General features: G+C 34.7%; 1 protein-coding gene across 12 annotated transcripts in view; it reads right to left on the bottom strand.

Moving 5' to 3' along the window:
- The window catches only part of CASK (peripheral plasma membrane protein CASK), a 766374-nt gene that overhangs the window by 148119 nt on the left and 599231 nt on the right, over window positions 1–19024 (bottom strand). For 6 of the 12 annotated variants that reach the window (XM_069812914.1, XM_069812912.1, XM_069812916.1 and 3 more), the window contains exons 3-4: window positions 18617–18781; window positions 9542–9616 (exon numbers count right to left, since the gene is read on the bottom strand). In XM_069812914.1, coding sequence (XP_069669015.1) covers window positions 9542–9616; window positions 18617–18781 — 240 coding nt within the window. The remainder of the gene's footprint in view (window positions 1–9541; window positions 9617–18616; window positions 18782–19024) is intronic. The other 6 variants (XM_069812913.1, XM_069812918.1, XM_069812917.1 and 3 more) reach the window with 1 other exon arrangement.

The following is a 19024-nucleotide window of genomic DNA, read 5'->3' as shown; positions in this document are numbered from 1 at the left end:
TATTGCTACTCAAAATGGTAGTTTGAACAACTAACAAATGAACATCTCAACTTTGTTTCAAAGCTCACAAATTTAGTTTGTGTAGACTTACTGTCTAATATTGATATGGAGAGCACGACTGTTTGAAATTCTGGAGAACATGCGACCATTTTTTATGGTTTTATTCATTATTTAAATTTTACTTGAAAAGTTGAGTATTATGCACCAATTTAAATAAATAACTTAAAGTCGGTCATGTCCTTTCGAAAATCTGAGACATGGCCTTGAACATTTGCTTCATAACAAAACAATCGAATGGTTTCAAATATATCGCAAAGATAACTACATAACTATAGAATTTTGCATAAATTATGCTGGGTTAAATCAACATAGAATAAGCTGAGGAACACGTCATTTGTTCCTAAGCATTAAAAATCGAATCATTCTAAATGTAATAGCCTGGAACATATAACTTCAGATCTGTAAAATTCCCTTTAAGATTCTGTTGACACATGAACATCGTGTGTTGCTTCTCTGTGGATATTTTTCAACTCAAATAAATTTGAATACGACTCCAATAATCTTCAGAAATTATGTTAGGTATCCAAGCTACCAATAAAGTGATAGCAAAATAATAACAAATTTAAAGCCATCTAAAACATTGCAATAAGAAATTAGCTTATGTACAATCCTAGTATCTTAACAAACATGTATAAAATAGAAATACATTAAGGCACAGCAAAAATTATCTTGACTATTTCACGATGTTACAATGTTATTGAAAAGCATTCACTAGCCTCCACTCAGACAAGACTGTATATAATACCATGTAGCTACCAAAAAAAGCTATACTATGACATTTTATGATTGTTATGCTATCAATACTACTCAAATCTAATTACAGTCACAGAGTTGTAACAGACAGCCAACTGACAGTTATCAACAGAATGAGGAAAGGACAAATAGATTTAAATTGGATATTTGAATGATTATTCCACAGGTTTACTTAAAATGTAGGTGTAAGTTATTCTCTTTTCACAACATGCTTTGAATAGATGTGTTTCGAAAGCCTCTATGATGATAATAATATCATATGGTGAAAGTCTTGAAGTTAATAAAAATTGTTCAAGTTTCAAATTTTTTGAATGCAAAATTCAAATTTAACTGTTCACTGAAGTGAAAGCGCTAACGGATAAGCAGTTGATACCATATAAACGTTAAGTTGGTACGCAGTAACGGATACAAGATCATCCCACTTCTCTATTAATATTGTTGAATTTATACATTAAGAAAAGTTTCACAACCTAGCGAGGATAATTATAATTAGGGCCTGTGACATTGGAGCATGTTTAAAGTGAAAAGAAACCAATTCACTACAGGATATACACAGAGTATGCAAGTGTAGGTGTGTACGGAGACTACACAACGCCGCGGTACAGTTCATTCAAGTATAATACAAACTGTCGTGAAGTGTAGTGCGCTCCCCAGATGACTCAAAAGGAAAGAAACACGTCTTGGAAACTAGAATATTTAATTTCACAGTATGGTGCAGTTTGCATTCTAAATAACAATCTGTATTGTAAACTTTGCAATGTCAGCTTTACATCTGCTAAAAACAAGGAATATAATGTTCAAAGGCACGTAAGTACAATGAAACATAAACGGCTGGAACAAGGAAATGTGCAGAACGTTTTTCCAGCGTAAAGAAGGTGATAGAGATGTTCGATAAGAATGATGCAGCTTTTATAGATATGGTTCAATTACTTCTTTGTGACTCAAATATTGAATAACAGTGTCATTTTATTGTATCATATTTTGGATTTATTCCTCATCTGATTCAAAGTTTAGAAAAGAGTGGAGTTACTCTGGTGGAACAAATTTCAGTAATGAATAATATTGTGTCTAAACTAAATACCGGTAGTATACAAGACGACGTAGGCAACAAAATCTGAAACAAAAATGAAATATGTATTACAAAAAATAATGGGTTCAGTTCACTCTGCCAGGTAGCTAATTTTCTATCGGGTGACAGATACACAGTAGATAATTTAGATGTCGAATTGAATGATGTCAAATATTTCACATATGCACCTGTCGTTTCGCACCTTTTCTGCATTCAAATCCATATTAGAACAGTAATAGACATTCATTCGCTTTCGAACTTTGAGAATGCATCTTGTTGTTCACTATAAATACAAACTAAACACGCAACAGAAAATATAACTAAGCCCACGTGTGTTGTATGGAATTTTAAAATAGTTGAAATGAGTTAAATAAAGATAAAAAGTAATTCAGAGGGATGTGTGTATTATTCTCTTCTGCAGACTGTACTGTACAAGACGGAACGGTGCTGCGTACTCTGTGTACCTATATATTCTGGAGTGAGTTGACTTTCTTTCACTGTACACATGCTCCAATGTCACAGGCCTTATAATCTCTACACTCTACTCGGATACATAATGAGATACCCGTTATGTGGGGTCAGCACGACGCTAAGATTACACTGATAATGGACAAACATCCATGTCCCATGCGGGATTCGAATGCACGTCCATGCCTTCCACACAAAGTTACATCTGCGAGTCTCAGCCATTGCGTACATCGCCAGTCGGCGAATCTTGTTTCTTAAGGACGGAAGAGTCCAATTTCATTTCTTCTGCTTCTACTTCCTTAGTGTGGAACTGTGTATTCTAAAACAGAAGATTGTCATTCTTTTGAATTACCTTGTACTGTATGTGGATAGATTCTATGGAAAGCAGCTTCAATTGCTTCTGAGAGCTCTATTCCACAATTTTATTGTCTCTGTATATTAGTAGCATCAATATAATAATAATAATAATAATAAACTTCAAGGAGTATTCCCTTTCTTTGTCAGAGAAGTGGGTTTGAACCCTGGAGAAACTAACTTACAATTTATGGCGTGTAAAGAAAGTGTTGAGAAGAATTTCCCCCACAACCTATTATGCCTATCTTAGTATTTTTTTATAAATCTAATGTTTTAGCTTGTATACCTCTCAAGAGCTGAAATTAATGTTATAATATATATATATATATATATATATATATATATATATATATGTGTGTGTGTGTGTGTGTGTGTGTGTGTGTGTGTGTGTGTGTGTGTGTGTGCTGTATATCGCCCACACTTTTTAATATTTATCTTGACGATGCAATAAGAAGATGGAAACAGAAAATGACTGAATTAAACTTTCAAGATAATTTTAATATGAAAAATTTTATAAGTAAGTTATCCTTCTATTTTCAGATGACCAAGTTCTTATATCAGATAATGAAGATATCTTACAAAGATCAATTTTTGAATTACAAACAATTGCTGGAAAATATAACTTGGAAATATCTGTCCAGAAAACTAAGTCGATGAATTTCCTCTCAGATGTAAAATATTAATATAAAATCAAGGAATTGAACAAGTAAGTTCCTTTAAATTTTTGGGGTGTGATCTATGATACATGGGAGATATAGATGCAGAAAAGAAGATAGAAAAATTTAATCGAATTAGTGGAACTCTAAAGGCAAAGTTAGAAAGGAAAAATACATGAAATTCTATAAAACAATGGCAGTTCCACATGCGGATTATATGGCAGTGAAACTTGGACCCTTGTCCGTAGTAAAATACAAGCAGCAGAAATGACATTTCTGAGAGGATGCCTAGGAGTCACAAAAAGAGATAGACTACGTAATGAGGACATCCGAAATCTTCTAGAAATATACGAATTGAATAATAAAGTAGATGATTAGAGACAAACATGGAAAGACCACGTAAACAGAATGAACAATGAAAGACTACCTAAGAAGATTCTAAATTATAAACCGAAAGGTAAAAGGGACATTGGAAGACCCAAAGGAAGATGGTTGGATCAAAGAGGCCCAACAGACCGAGAGGTCTAATGCCTGAAGTAGAAGAAGAAGAAGAAGAAGAAGAAGAAGAAGAAGAAGAAGAAGAAGAATATTTTAAACCTTTAATGGATTGCGTAAATTCAACTGATTTTTAATATACATTAATCGAGATATAATCTAAAGCCAGATCCATCAGTAATTTTCTCTTTGGAATAAAGAGATACAGATGGGTGATTCGTCTTTTAAAGTCTGTCAAGCGTTTAGTTCATTGAATTGTAGAACACATGCCAGCACATTATTTCTTTCGTCGGGACTATTCGTGTCAACTCTTTGTTGTGGATGTCACTACCATTATTATGCTATGTTCAAATGTTTATTTCTCTATACATATTCTTCAGAGTTTTCATTTTCAGACATTTGTATTTTTAAGTAAGCAACATTCTTGTATTTTTGGGTTTTATATATATTCTATGTGCTTAATAATTAAAGACCAAAATAGATTATACAGCGTTCTAGAAGTTTCTTAAATGTAGTCCACAATCAGCAAAAGAATAAGGAATATATTTATTTCTATTTCTCATCAATATTGTCTGGACATGGCGGATTCGATAGAAATACCATTTCACATTTTAATGAATTTCTTTCCTGTTTAGATTTTTATTACAATAATGTCAAAGAGAGGAAAAAGCATGGCAGCGACTCCACCAAGAAAGCGTAAAGCGTGCTGTGAGAGTGGGGATAACTTCCCCTACTGGCGTTCTCTTCTTTCAGATTGAACCGAAAGAAGATAATGAAGAAGGAATTGCTCATGGAGACAGCAATTAAAACTAGAATAGTAAAATTATTAGAAATGAATATTCTTAAGCATACATTTCATGATGGTATTCGATTTTCGGAGTTAGCATTAATGTGGTCAAACAAAATGCTTTTTTAGATTAGATCTCGTGAATCAATTGCTTAGTCAAACTAATGAATTTCATATTGCCAGACAAATTACCTAACATGTTGATCTTTCTAGTATAATTTACCTACGAAAATATGTTACAAATTATTGAACTATTTAGAATAGCCTTCCAACATAAAGGTAAAGTACGGTAAGTAAATAAGTTATTCAGTACGCAGAATCGTTATTCTACTTCCTATGGTGATATCTGGTAACAGTTGGCAACACTGACGAGACAGCAATATTTGCTGTTTAGGAACTGTTCTTACGTGACCCACGTTATAACAAACGACTGCTTCAGCGTACCTATTGCATAAAGTAAATAATGACTATCTACTATCATTTTCAAAAACGTTACTCACAAAACATTTTTATTCTGGGAAAACTTTGACAGTTACAGAAAAACATTTGTTTGACTTTTTTCTTCAGGTATTTATGCTCTACCACCTATTTCTTGGCAGTTTGTATCGTTTACAATCTGTATGACGAATATGACATTCCTGACTCTGCAAGTATTGCGATTTGAAGGATTACAATTCTGGTGTGAGGACACCTGCAAGGTGGAATGCGTTACTTACGATTATGGGATGAAAGGTAAGAATTACGATTAACAGGATTGAATTTCACATTGGCGAGAAATTACTGGTAAATTTTTTCTTAGCCTTCTTATTCGTGGACTGGGTAGCCTATGTTACGTACGGTAACCATGACACTATCCATCCAGATCTGTTTCTTTTAAGAAAGTAACGCTAACAATTTTATTTCCATTAAGAGTCCATTAAAATCGGCCGTGTTTGAACGAACAAAGAGGGTGATAACCAGGCTTCGAGACTTCGGACCCAATAGAGCAGTTCAGTGGGAAATCCGCATAACGGCGTACTGAGTATAGTGGTATAGCGTACAGTGGGTGGGGGTACTGTAGAATGAATGCCAACAAATACGCAAAGACGAATGCAAAATTAAGAAACTAACGTACACTCTTCCTCTACCTCCAGAGCCCATTGTTACTAGATGGGGTACATGGCTTAATGCAGCTATTTATTATGCTATAGGCTATACTCCCGTACAATTGTGCAGATAATCAACACATTGAGTGACGACTGTTCTGCACTTAGAATAATTAAAGCTCTAGATTTGAAGGTTCTGACGAATGATTTGGTTTTCATACAAACCCATTTTCAAACTGTGTCTGAAACTATTAGACGATTAGAAAAGTCAGAGCAAGAGATGCCGGAAGTCCTCAAATTAGTTGAGGAAATGACACAGAGAATTAATGAGACACCAAGTACACCGGGTACTGAACGTGTAAAAAAGAAGTGGAAATCAATTTTATGTAAAAATAACGGATATGGAATATTGTGTATATAAACAGCAAATTAGTGGACAAGAGTCACCTGAGAATAAAGGACTGTCTCTTAGAGACTGCAATGATGTTAGGTTTTTTTATTTTGCTCCTATCACGTAATGTGACGTAGAGAGCAGCTTTTCACAGTACAAACTGTGTTTGGCAGATAACCGAAAAAGATTTACGTTAACCGAAAAAGATTTACGTTTGAGACACTGAAAATGTATCTTGTAGTACATTGTAATTCGGTACTGAAACTGCACTTCCTAAAGACGACCAACAGGATAAATGAAGAAATTAAAATTGCTACATGTTTATTTCCACCATTAACCCTGTGTATAATTAAACACAAATGCTTATGAAATACAGGAGAATAAATGCTTTTCACATTCTTTTGACATTGTCGTTGTGTAATGTATATTTACTTTCAGAATGTCCATATGTGTCTGTTTCCCCATACTACCGTACTCTACTCTAAATAGCAACGTTGTTACCTCAACACATCTCTACCTTTCACTACCTGCAGCGAGTCAACAGCCTATAGTACATGCACAGTAAACTTATTGTATCGGGTCCCAAGTCTCGAAGCCTGGTGATAACAATAAAATTGTCGCATTGTCCTACAACATCATCATACTCATCATCTCTTTTTGCGTATTCTTACAGGTTGGATATCGATTTTGTAGGATGCGATTTTCATCCAATTGGAAGACATTAGTCTCCGTTATATTTGAAATATTTAATGTTACAAGTAACTCAGTTCCACTAACGATTTAGCTGCTCGTGGGCCGTTAGTGACATCAGCAGTCGCATCTGTGGTAATAATTATATTCTGACTTCCTGTCTTCATGTTTGTGCCCATAATTCTGACTCGTAAAGCTCGAAATTTCATAGTTTCATCATATAACTTTATAACCGTGTCAGGTCTCACGCTTCTCAATATAGTGCTTTTATATTTACCACAAGATTTAAAATGTCTGCATTTAAATTGAGCTACTCTGAGTCTATGATCTCATTATGTGGCCTAAGTAGTAAAGGAATCTGACCTCTTCTGTTTTTGTGTTACTACATATTAAAGGAAATATGAATCCACTGGATTAGAATAATTTCAATAGCTTTTATTTCAAATAATATATCTTAATTTTTAACGGCAAGATTTGAGTAATTCAAAGGAGATATTCAAGATTTTATTAATAGAATAATAATATTTCTGCCTGTATGGTTTCATGAATAGTACGGCACTTTCAAACAAAGCGATCCGTGGTTCGATTCCCGGCGTGGATGGAGATTTATCTATGTTCTATGGGATTGGATGTTTGTCCTTTGTCTTGCACTTGTCCTGTGACATCTCCGTGGCAGGGTGCTGACCACACAGTAAGAGACGCTCACAATGTGAAGAGCCTAGAGTTGGTTAGGCCTATATCTTTCCCTGAATCGCACTGGTTTGTAAGTTGGTAGAAGAGGCGGAGGTAAACAAGAAAAAGACAAGAAAGGAAAGAATAACAATCTAAGTGGAAACATAACAGTAATATTGGCACTAATAAAACAGTTTAATATTAAAATTACATATAATAGTATTACGATAACAAAAGAGGAAAAAGAAAGAAACTGAATTGAAGAAAAAGTATAAAAGAAAATTTTAAACTTCTGTATATCAAATTATTATTCATTTTGAAGTTCAAGATCATAAATCATGTGAAGAATAATTACGATTTATCTTATGTAAACTTTTACATTTGACATTACTAGTTCATTTCACGCACTATGTTTTATAGATATACCTACTAATTCAAAAGCGTCATCTTATTTCAATACCCTATGCGTTTATTCTAAAATCTGTAAATGTTTTATGAATTCTAATTCTAATTATTAACATGATTTGATTTGTTGAGATTCCTCCAATGTCAATAAATATTTATCAAACCATATTATGTGTCTATTTGCACATAAAGCACAGGTAATATCAGTAGAGTTGGCTAACAGCGGGAAGTAATATACAACTGGCTTTACATTTATAACTGTGAAGGTAATTACAATTGTTCTTGAATGGTTATATGCTAAAATAGAATTGAAAGTCTTATATGCAAGAACGAAGCTACCGACAAAGACGAAAGTGAAAATATAAGCTTTTTGGAGATAAAGATAGATTAATTATACACAAGTTGTTATTTCTGTTATTTTTTCACGATATAGTGAACAATTAGTCACATTGGAAGTTAGCAATTATAAGAAGGGAAGCTAAGTTTTATCGAGATCATATTAATAACAATCTCTGGAAAGACTTCGATAAACTTGGAAGATACCATGGCTAGACTTAGACCTACAGGGAACAATACCATCTAAATACGGAAGATAGCATGGCTAGACTTTGGCCTACAGGGAACAATACCTTCTAAATACGAGTATTGTGGAAAATCAAACAGTAACAGTATCTAATCGTAATACATTCTTAATTCAATTGAGATAAATCGAATTATAGCCTTATGCATGATTATAATCTTTCTTATTCATTATATTGTGTTAAGTCATTGAGAATCTTACAACAAATGGAAACAATATAATAGTCTATATATTTCATTGTTTCGAGGGCTCGTTCGCTATCCGGTAATGAAATACACTGCAGTATATTCTCTTATGGCTCATTCACAAAGAAAATTAAACATAACGTAAGCGTTAACTTAAGAATATAAACGTTACGGTAAAATCAAGAAGTCATACCATCATTCACGATGGGGACATAAACATAACAGCAAACATACTTTGTAACCATGGGAACATAACAACGACGCCATTTCCTCATATTCTGTCGTATACTTCAGCGCTCCACGATTGTGTTCTGTTTGCAAATCACGTAAGCATAAGCATGAAAGTTTGGAGTTTGCAAACTTTCATGTTAACGTCTTACGGCAAAGTTTATGTCAATGCTTATGTGAATCATTGTGAATGATCCTATTTGGTAGCCTGGGCGCAAACTTCTGTGTTTATGTTACGGTTATGTTTAATTTTCATTGTGAAAGGGGCCTTTACAGTGTTCACCCATACATATACAGACGATTCCTATTTCATTCTCTCTGCAGTTTCGCGAGACGTTCGCCTGCAGAGACATCTGTCCGCAAAGTAGGGAACTTTGTAAGCGAGAAAAGACCGATGAGGAAATAAGTGACGTCAAATCTTTAGCACAACGTAAATGTTTACAGTCTCTGAATTCCATAAGACTTACACCATCATGTAGAAACTTTCCAAACAACTGTTAATATTAGTGTATTGCCAATATTTTACTGCTATTACTAGAAATACACAGGGCTGCTGGATTACATGGACACAGAGGTACGGAAGTGCAATGCAGCTTGGTATTAATCCAGGGGCGCTGTGTGCTTAAGCTTATCAAGAAATGGATATAATGAAGCGGGGCTTACTTGTACCTCACACGGGGGTGGCGCACTGCGATACGACGGTACTATCTTGAATGTCACCGAGCCTCTCGCCTCACGCTGAAATAAGAGACACACTTTCATTTAATTCAACACATAACAATAATAAGAATTATACAATGACAAATTATTGTGTTAAAGAGGAGCTGTTGATGCACTGCAGCTTATTCTATTCTGTAGTATTAGTGAATTTCTTGACACCACTGTAATTTATATATTTTATTTATTTCAAATTTCAAATGCATCGGAAGATGCTATAACATGATCAAGTACAAATTTATATAAAAATACAGAACTGAACATATAATAAAGTCCCTGAGCCAAATAACGCCATATATACCTTTAACGCCATCCTATTAATTCTTGTTAACAAAAACAGATTTCGGTAGTGCACTAATGTAGCCTCCATTCGCTTTCAATCTAGTGATGAAATGAGTTACTAGCTGTCCGCTGACATTTACGAGTGACATGATTAAGCTTAGTATTCCTGGTACCAAAAGACTCAAGTTGCGGGTAAATAGTCTATATACTCGTAGTAGGTGGAACCCAGGTGATGCAGCAGAGAAAGACGCAGACAAACATGTTCTTACTGCATGTTCGTAGAGTGCATCCAACCTGAAATAAAAGTACAGCAACTACTGACTTTAAATCTAAAGGCGCAACAGCTCGAAGTTGGCCAGGGCCTACCTGCGTGACAAATATTTTTTCTTCATAAAGTATGGGTACAAAGTGCTGACGGAGTTGGGGCTCACTTGGAATATGTTCCTTCGTGTACTTTTCTAGAAATTCTCTAAAGTGTTTATTGTTCAATTTATTAAGCGGTATATTGGCACTGACAATCATGGCACATAGATCCCTGCAAAACATGAATTTCTTATCGTACTCTCTCTGAGTTTGATGGTACTGCTTGTTTTGAGTTACGTTCAACCATATTTCTATGCCTTTTTGTATTGCAGTGTCTTTCAATGCACTGTTTTCTTGTAACTTTTATATCTACTTTGCACAACTTACATATAATGTAAATTATTATTGGCTCCGAACTTCTGAATTAAGTCCTCCAGCCTTTCATACTTCGAACTTTTTGTCTTCGGCATTTTACCTCGTCACAAATACAAATGTTACGTTAAGTAAATAATACGACTTTTACATTTCACTGGTTTAAAGCACTCACTATGACCGTGTTCCGGCTTCAACACAAACTAGAGTGAGCGTGAGTAAGATGAGGTTCTATGTTGTATCAGACGAGACGTATCCCTGGGCTGTGACGTCAGGTACAGTATGAGAGTAGGCAACTGTATTCCAGCTTACACGTAGCTGAAATACTAAGCTTAGACATGATATTCCAGCATTTTGCTGTTGTGTGTTGGTAGTGAAAGGCTGTTCTTATATATAGGTAAGATACAGTATTTTATTTTGTGTGTTGAGCAAATAACTATATTAAACTATATATTTTCATCATCCTTAAACATATTTTTATGTAGAGAAAGTATATGCTGTCTATAACATTTGAAAATGTTAGAGAAACAGGCGTTTAATTTTATCAAGTACTCAGTACCGCTTTAACGCCACGTAGCGTTAAAGGTCTACAGATAAAATTTTAGGTTGCGTTAGTACACGTTACTCATTTGTTTAACGATAGTTCTCAGTTTTTAATAGCATTTTCATTGCTCTTATATCTATATTGTATGAGGTATTTACATGATTAGTGTGGAAACATCAGGAAAAACACTAACCTTTCAATTAACAAATGTCCAGAATGGGCACAGTATTGATATTGATTCAATAGCTTATCAGACTCTTAATTTTTTTTTTTTTTGGGATAACATTCGTATTTAACTAAGGTTAATGCTTTTATGTTTATAACTTTCTACTGTGTCTCGTCTCTTTTTTGAATGTAAGAAGTTACCGGAAAACATATTTTCCTAATCCATCTGATGTTTCAGTTTCAGATCAAGAATATTTCATTAGTATTGAATGATTTTGTGTATTTTATTAACAGAAACTCAAATTTAGTTGCTTAGTTCAATTTGTATTACTTAGGAAAAATAATTAATTAATAATTATAAGTGTATAGGTTGCAAGAAAACAGGTGGCGTTAATTGGACAAGCCAGTATACAAAGTTTTCCTATTTGAGTTGTAATTCTTCTCCAGTAGGCTATATAATATCACCATTTTCATTTGCTATTTTCTAAAGATAAAATTAAAGTTTCTTTGTCATAATTTTTGTGTTTGTACATAATTTATTTCCAGAGCAACAGTGACTTAAGTGTTAAGGTGGCGTTATTTGGTACGTGTACCTTATAGAATAATACATTAGACTACAGGTATTCTAAATTTCTAAGCTGCATTTCTCTGTATTATTATTATTATTATTATTATTATTATTATTATTATTATTATTATTATTATTATTATTATTATTATAGGTGGCGTTAATTGGACAAGCTGTTCCTAATAATTCCAGTATACAAAGTTTTCCTATTTAAGTTGTAATTCTTCTCCAGTATATAATATCACAATTTTCATTGTGCTATTTTCTAAAGATAAAATTAAAGTTTCTTTGTCATAATTTTTGTGTTTGTACATAATTTATTTCCAGAGCAACAGTGACTTAAGTGTTAAGGTGGGGTTATTTGGTACGTGTACCTTATAGAATAATACATTAGACTACAGGTATTCTAAATTACTAAGCTGCATTGCTCTGTATTATTACGATTATTATTATTATTATTATTATTATTATTATTATTATTATTATTATTATTATTATTATTATTATTATTATTACCAGTACTGTTATTTCATGTATAGCTATGTTTGTATTCATCTGTTTTTACATTTTATGTCAAATATTATGTTACATCTCTTGTAATGTAGTACATTTCATGTCTATTGCAACAAACTGTTGCTCATGACATTAATAAATGATTGATTGATTGAATTATTGTATTTTAAATACTTTCTACTTTATTTCATGATTTGTACATCAGAGACCTCAGCAGTGTCACAAACATCATGCAGATATATCTGCAGTGTTAACCTAAAAGTTGGCTCGCAAAAACATCTGCCCCATAAGCAGGGAACTGATAGGGCAAGAAACAGCCAAACTTACATTTTATTTCGAGTTTTTTTCAATCACATTAGTACCTGTAGTTCAGTATGACAGCTTTCTGCAATGAAATCCCTCGACTTTAGCCTACTTTACATTGCAGATGTAATTTATGGGCTTACCTTATAATTACTTCTGGAACACACATGCGTAGTGTGTTGTAAGCGAAACTTACACAATAAGAGAGGTCCAAATTTTATTTTCGTATCTGTATATGACGATGAAAGTGATCGGATATTCATTTCGGTGGAGTCACATGAATGATTTCGTACAAAGCGGACATGATTAATTTTCGAAAAATTTAAGAGTGTTTCTAAACTTAACACATTATTCTAAAATTTTAGTTGGGGAAAGGATCCGAAGTTCTTTTTTGCAATTTATATAGTATCCATTTTGCAGTAAAGATTAAATTTACATAATAAATAGGGTATTATACTCATTACATAAAGCATAAATAACATTCAGTTACAAGAGTTCACTGAGACAATAAACAATATGTCTTCTATCACGCACATAAAACACTGTGCAATACCATGCTTGAAGAAAAAAAACTTCAATCATGTCATGATGGCTACAATTTTATGACGTCATGAGCAGTCTCTCTCTCTGGGGGGAGAAACTTGCAGTTCTGTGAATTGACAGAAAGTGGCTGTAGATTGCGATGCCTTTTATGTACGAAGTGAAGCGATTCCGAGACTATGGCGAAGTGATTTTAAAGTACTATCGACTTCATCGCACAGTCGATTTCCTGGCCTTTCATAATAACTAGCGCTTGGATTTTGATGACCAGTAAGCGAAAAACACTGACTAAGATAATACATTTATGATCGAAAAATCCTTATAAACTTCACAAATCAAAAGTAATGACTTCAGAGCACTTGCGGTTGATTACATTGCGGTTCTTTTAGCCAGCGGTAACAGGTCGTAGATATATTTCAGGGGTACCTACACCGCTCCAGGCTTTCATAGGGAGCACTGCGTGGGCATACATGTCCACTGGCCCGGTCTCCACATCTGGATATACATATAGGGGCAGTGAGAATGGTCTATCATCGAACACACAAGTTGGAAGATAGATTTTAAACCGTAAAACAGGGTCACAGAAACAGAAAAGATCCCCTCTTGTGAGGCGGGAGTTAATAAAAATAATTTTACCTAATAATGAAAATAATAAGAGGAGGAAGAGGTAAGAAAATAGGCAAATACCTAATATGAAGGCAGACTGAAGATATTTCGATTTAACAGGCGGACGTGGCGAAAACTAACATCGGAGATGAAGGGCAATAATAATGGCTGTGATGATATGGTGGGCGTTCCGCATGTAACGAGGCCGGAAATGGTAGAAAAGGACATAACAAAGAAAAGAGAACGAAAGAATGGTAGGAGAAAAAATGAGGAGCGAGTGAAAAGGAAAAGCATAAGGGCTATGGCGTTTTGTTTCTACGTCACGTTTACTGTTTTCCTTCTTTTCTCCTTTTTTTCCTTCTCTTGTCTTAGTTCGATTCTTTTGTTGTATTTTCATTTTATTTATTTATATTTTCAGCTTATGCTCCCTGCACTTCCGGTTGGTACAGGCTATCTGCGCGAGCTTTTCATTGTGTCTTTTGAATGGGTAATGGTTCTTCCGTTCTAGATTTTTCTCATGTTTTCCTGATCGAAACTCCTCCGGAGATTGATCCTCTGCTGCGAGCGCTGGTCGGATATGCATCGGATTGGAGACGTGATCGACCTGGTAAAAAGATCTGGTCCGCACGCTGATAGTGATTTTTTTGTCGGGCCATGTTGCTTGCATGAGTACATTTTCTACTCGCAGAGTTACTCTGTTGGATTTTCTACGCGTTATTTTCTACCGTCATCATGTACGGATTTTGTGAGAAGTGTGTATCCTCGGCTGAACTTGTGAGAAAGTTGATTAACTGTTGTGTTTTCTGTTCTAATTTGTGGATTAAGACTTTTACCGCGAAGACGAACATGTGTATGTTCCACGAATAGTGAGTCTGGTTTTGTGTGAAGGAGTTTAGTCAGCTCGGGGTTATGGTTTATTTATTGTGATATTTATTATTTATTGAGGGGACGTGACTAACTTTTTTAATTTAGGGATTTAATTAATATTAATTAATATAATTTCCAATTCAGAGGATAATTTACAAAGAGGATTATATACATTAAATAAAATATTAAAAGATTTTGGGATGGAAATTTCAGCACAAAAATCAAAAGTAATGGCATTTTTAGGACAAGACCCAGTCAGAAGTAAGATAATACACAATAACCAATGCCTCGAACAAGTACAAAATTTCAATTATCTGATTTGTGAAATATCTTATCAAAATGAAAAAGATGAGAACAACAAAATTACCAACTTTACACAAATTCTAGGAATAATAAACAAGACATTGAAAGCTAAATTAGTACAAAAATCTACAAGAATAAAAATATATAATACACTAGCATTACCCTCCCTTTTATACGGAAGCGAGATTTGGGCATTAAAGAAAAAAGACATGAACAGAATCAAAGCAACGGAAATGAAATTTTTCAGGACAGCAGGATATACTCTTTTAGACCGAAAAAGGAATGAAGAAATTTTAGAACAATTAGAAGTGGAGTCAGTAGAAGAAAAAATCAAATACAAATTCAATTGGCTAGATCATGTAAGAAAAATGGTAAATTCAAGAATCCCAAAAATTATGATGCAGTATAAACCTAGAGGACATCGTCGACCAGGAAGACCTTTTAGAAGACTGCTAGATGGGGCCGAAACAGGTCTACAGAGGCCTAATTCGTGAAGGATGATGATGATGATGATGATTAATATTAGCATTTTCTCCTTCCCTTGCTATAGACTGAAGTTATTTTATGATTAAACTTTTATAATGCTTTGTTGGTTGTCCTCTCTTAAAAGGGAAGTGAGAATGGAATTACCATATGTTGTGCCCAAGGATTATGGTAAACATCATAACTTTGGTTATGACCATAAGCAATATACTTATTTTCACTTTATTTGAAAGTAAAGAAATCGTACTTATTAAAATATTCAGATTATCTCTGGAAGACATGCTTATAACACGCGACAGAGTTTCCTGTTTCTCCACGCAGCAGTACATTTAGCGAGTCAGCAAGAAGTCAAACTCCAGTCCTTGCACAAGACAGGAAATGTGTCCGCTTGCATTTTAGCGCAAACCCATTCTTAAGCAACAGCTCATATATATAACGAAAAATCACAGATTGTCCAGTAATCATGTACAATCCGCGTCTCTCGCGAGACTTCTGATTGGTGATAATTTTGAATTCCGATTTTATATTGGTTCAATAAAAAACAGGCGATTAAATCCTTGAATATTGTGAGAGTTCCTTAAGTCTATATTGTTCCAAGTGACAACAGGAAACGCCGATCCGAAATAATGGTTAAGAATCGAAAGCGTGGTGTTCGGTCAATGCTATACCGTCTATTTAGAAGATTCGCGGGCAAAATAGCGTCACTCTGTTACGTCACAAGGTCGCGGTTCGAGAACTTATAAAATGGACATGGAGCGTCGAAATCGCGGTGGTCATTGGTCATTCGTCATTAACCTGCGGTCATGCAACAGCGGTCGTAATTTCCCGACGTCCAGAAGAAAGGCAGAAAATGGCATCATCTCAGAATAGTACCAGTGTTCGCCCTACAGAAACTGTAGGTAAAATGAACTATTCAATTCTCATACTTTACAATTAGCAGCCATTATGATACTTCAGAAATAATATTTCAATTCCAATATTCTATATTTAATTGTTCTAATTTGATATTTTGTTAATAAACTTAGTAATAGTGAATACTTAAACTTGTGATTATTTCGAAAGCCTGAGATCACATTCTAAATAAGAAATCCCTCTTATCCATAAGAAAGTACCGATCATGCCACAGAGAAAGTACAATGCAGTGTCTAAACCGTTTGTGTTGCCTTGATAAATTTGTTGCTATGCCTAAAAGGCACAACAAGATATTTTGGTTTTCATAAGTGGAATATAAATCGCGATTTTCTCAAAGATAAGCCATCCGCCCTTCTCGTGAGAGGGGGCAAGACACTTTTGTGTGTCGGGCCATCTGTGTTTTGTGTGTTTGTTATGCCACTTTTTTTCAGCGCCAATTTCTTAATTATTAAAGTGACTTTGAACTGAGTATTATTTATGTTCTTTATGTTTTGTTACCACAAGACAACCAAACGGTTCCCTAACTTTCGTTCCTGGTTTTTCTCAACACATAATTGATCCATGAATGGATGCGGGTACAAATGCCGCGTCTCAGGGCCAACATTGTACCTCCACGTCATCAACTTGACAGGCTAGGAACAGTCTTATAGCTCCAGTTCCGCTCGCTATTTCAAGATTTCAATGCTGTTAAAAATTACAGTTCTATATAATGATGTTCATTTTGAAAATTAGAAATAATTTTTCTATCAATTTGCAGATTTGGGAAAAGTTTCCTTTTTACGGAGACTACAGCAAGTGTTGCTCCCTCACACTATCCGTGGAGAGGTGACAAGCTCTGCAGCACAAGTAGAAAAGCTCACAGTAAGGGTATATTCAATGCATTAGTGTCTAAGATTCGCAAAAGAAATCATGGTCTCGGTACAGAGGAAAGGAAGGGAAAGACCTAGAACAGCTTTTCTCAAACTATGGTCCGCGGACCACCTGTAGTCCTCGAGGTCTGCCCTTGTGATCCTTCAAAAAAGACAGAAGAAAAAATAAAATTCAAACGAATTGCGTATCACACTAATAGCTGAAAATCTCAGAGTTTGGAAATGACATATGGCAATCGCCTTTCACTTTTTCTCTCAATACTGACATTTAATGAAATTTATTATCCTACCTGTCTACCGACTTCCCACTCTACTCTCAACAACAAAAGAGGAATTTGAAGCACTATGAACGTGGTGTTTCTTGCCATCCTTTCCCTGCACATCTGGCGCCTGTAACCCAGCCAGGGACCACAAGAATTCATAACAGAGGACCAAAGTACCGAACCTTTTCATGTATTTATGACTTTCTTAATAGTTTTGCCGACACCCAGTCTGCACATTGAAATGGTCACGTACTGTACGTCGTACACCAATAATACAACCCTGAGGTCACAATTTGAAACTTATTTTCCAAGTAAATATGACGAATTTTCATGGATTCGTGATCACTTTCATTGCGATATTGAAACTAACAAACTTTCACTGAGTGAAAGAGAACAGTTAATTTAACTCTCGAAAGACACCGGACTTAAAATGAAATTTGAAGCGGAAGGTTTGGTTAATTTCTGGAACTCATCACAAGTGAAAAGAGAATAGGAATATAGTGAACTTTACAATGGTGCTTTAGAGATTATAATTCAGTTTGCTTCTACGTATCTGTGTGAGGAAGGATTTTCATCACTAACTCTAATAAAAACAAAGTACCAAAGTCGATTTGATGTGACGATCTCCGACTTAAGCTTACCAGCATACAGCCAAGTATAGAACAACTGTGCAAGAATCACATTAATGTGAGTACCAACATTTATTTTTTTAGTTAATTAGTTAAAGATTATCTAAACCTTGAATTATTAAAAAAAAACGAAAATGAATTTTCTTCTATTAACATTAATTTAATTAGTTAATACTAATATAAAATTAATTTAATTAAATTAATTTTAATTAATTGATTCTATTTTAAAATATAAGTATTCTGGTATTAAAATATGCTACAAAAATGACAAATTTGCTTTCGAAGGAAACAAGAGTAAGGTGGTCCGCGGAACTGTTCTGACTTAAAAAGGTGGTCCGCACTTCAAAAAAGTTTGAGAAACGCTGACCTAGAAGAATATAAAAAGATGGAATACGAGGTCGTGCTTTGGAAGGACAGTAGAAAGACAGGCACTTCTGAAGAACGGAAGTTGAAGGTGCTGAAAAAGGCCATAATCGAAGTACAATAATAAATTACTTACCAGAATCTTCTGTAAGGCATTAACGGATTGGTTAGCAACAGGCACACCGTTGATTTCTCGTATTTCATCACCAACGTGTAACGTGGCTTGGCGATGGATCATCCCTCCGTGCATGATACGGGCCACTATGCACTTCCCCTCCTCATTCATCTTCAGCGTGATGCCCTGAAACAAGCACATGACTATCAGAATACGCGCCCCTCCGGACTCTCTCATTCATCACGCTATGATTTATCTCGCGCCTTGGATTGTGCTGCATGTCACACAACGCGCCTGTCCTCTCATCTGATATATTGCATATTGTTAGTATCTATGGTACACATAATAAAATTAATTACTAAAATTAGTTAGCAAGGGCTAAGGCGTGCAGATGTAATTTTATGTGGACGCTCTAGCGTAATGGGTTCG

Source organism: Periplaneta americana, chromosome 16, assembly GCF_040183065.1.
Source record: "Periplaneta americana isolate PAMFEO1 chromosome 16, P.americana_PAMFEO1_priV1, whole genome shotgun sequence".
NCBI lineage: Eukaryota > Metazoa > Arthropoda > Insecta > Blattodea > Blattidae > Periplaneta > Periplaneta americana.
This window is presented reverse-complemented; position numbering and strand designations above follow the sequence as displayed.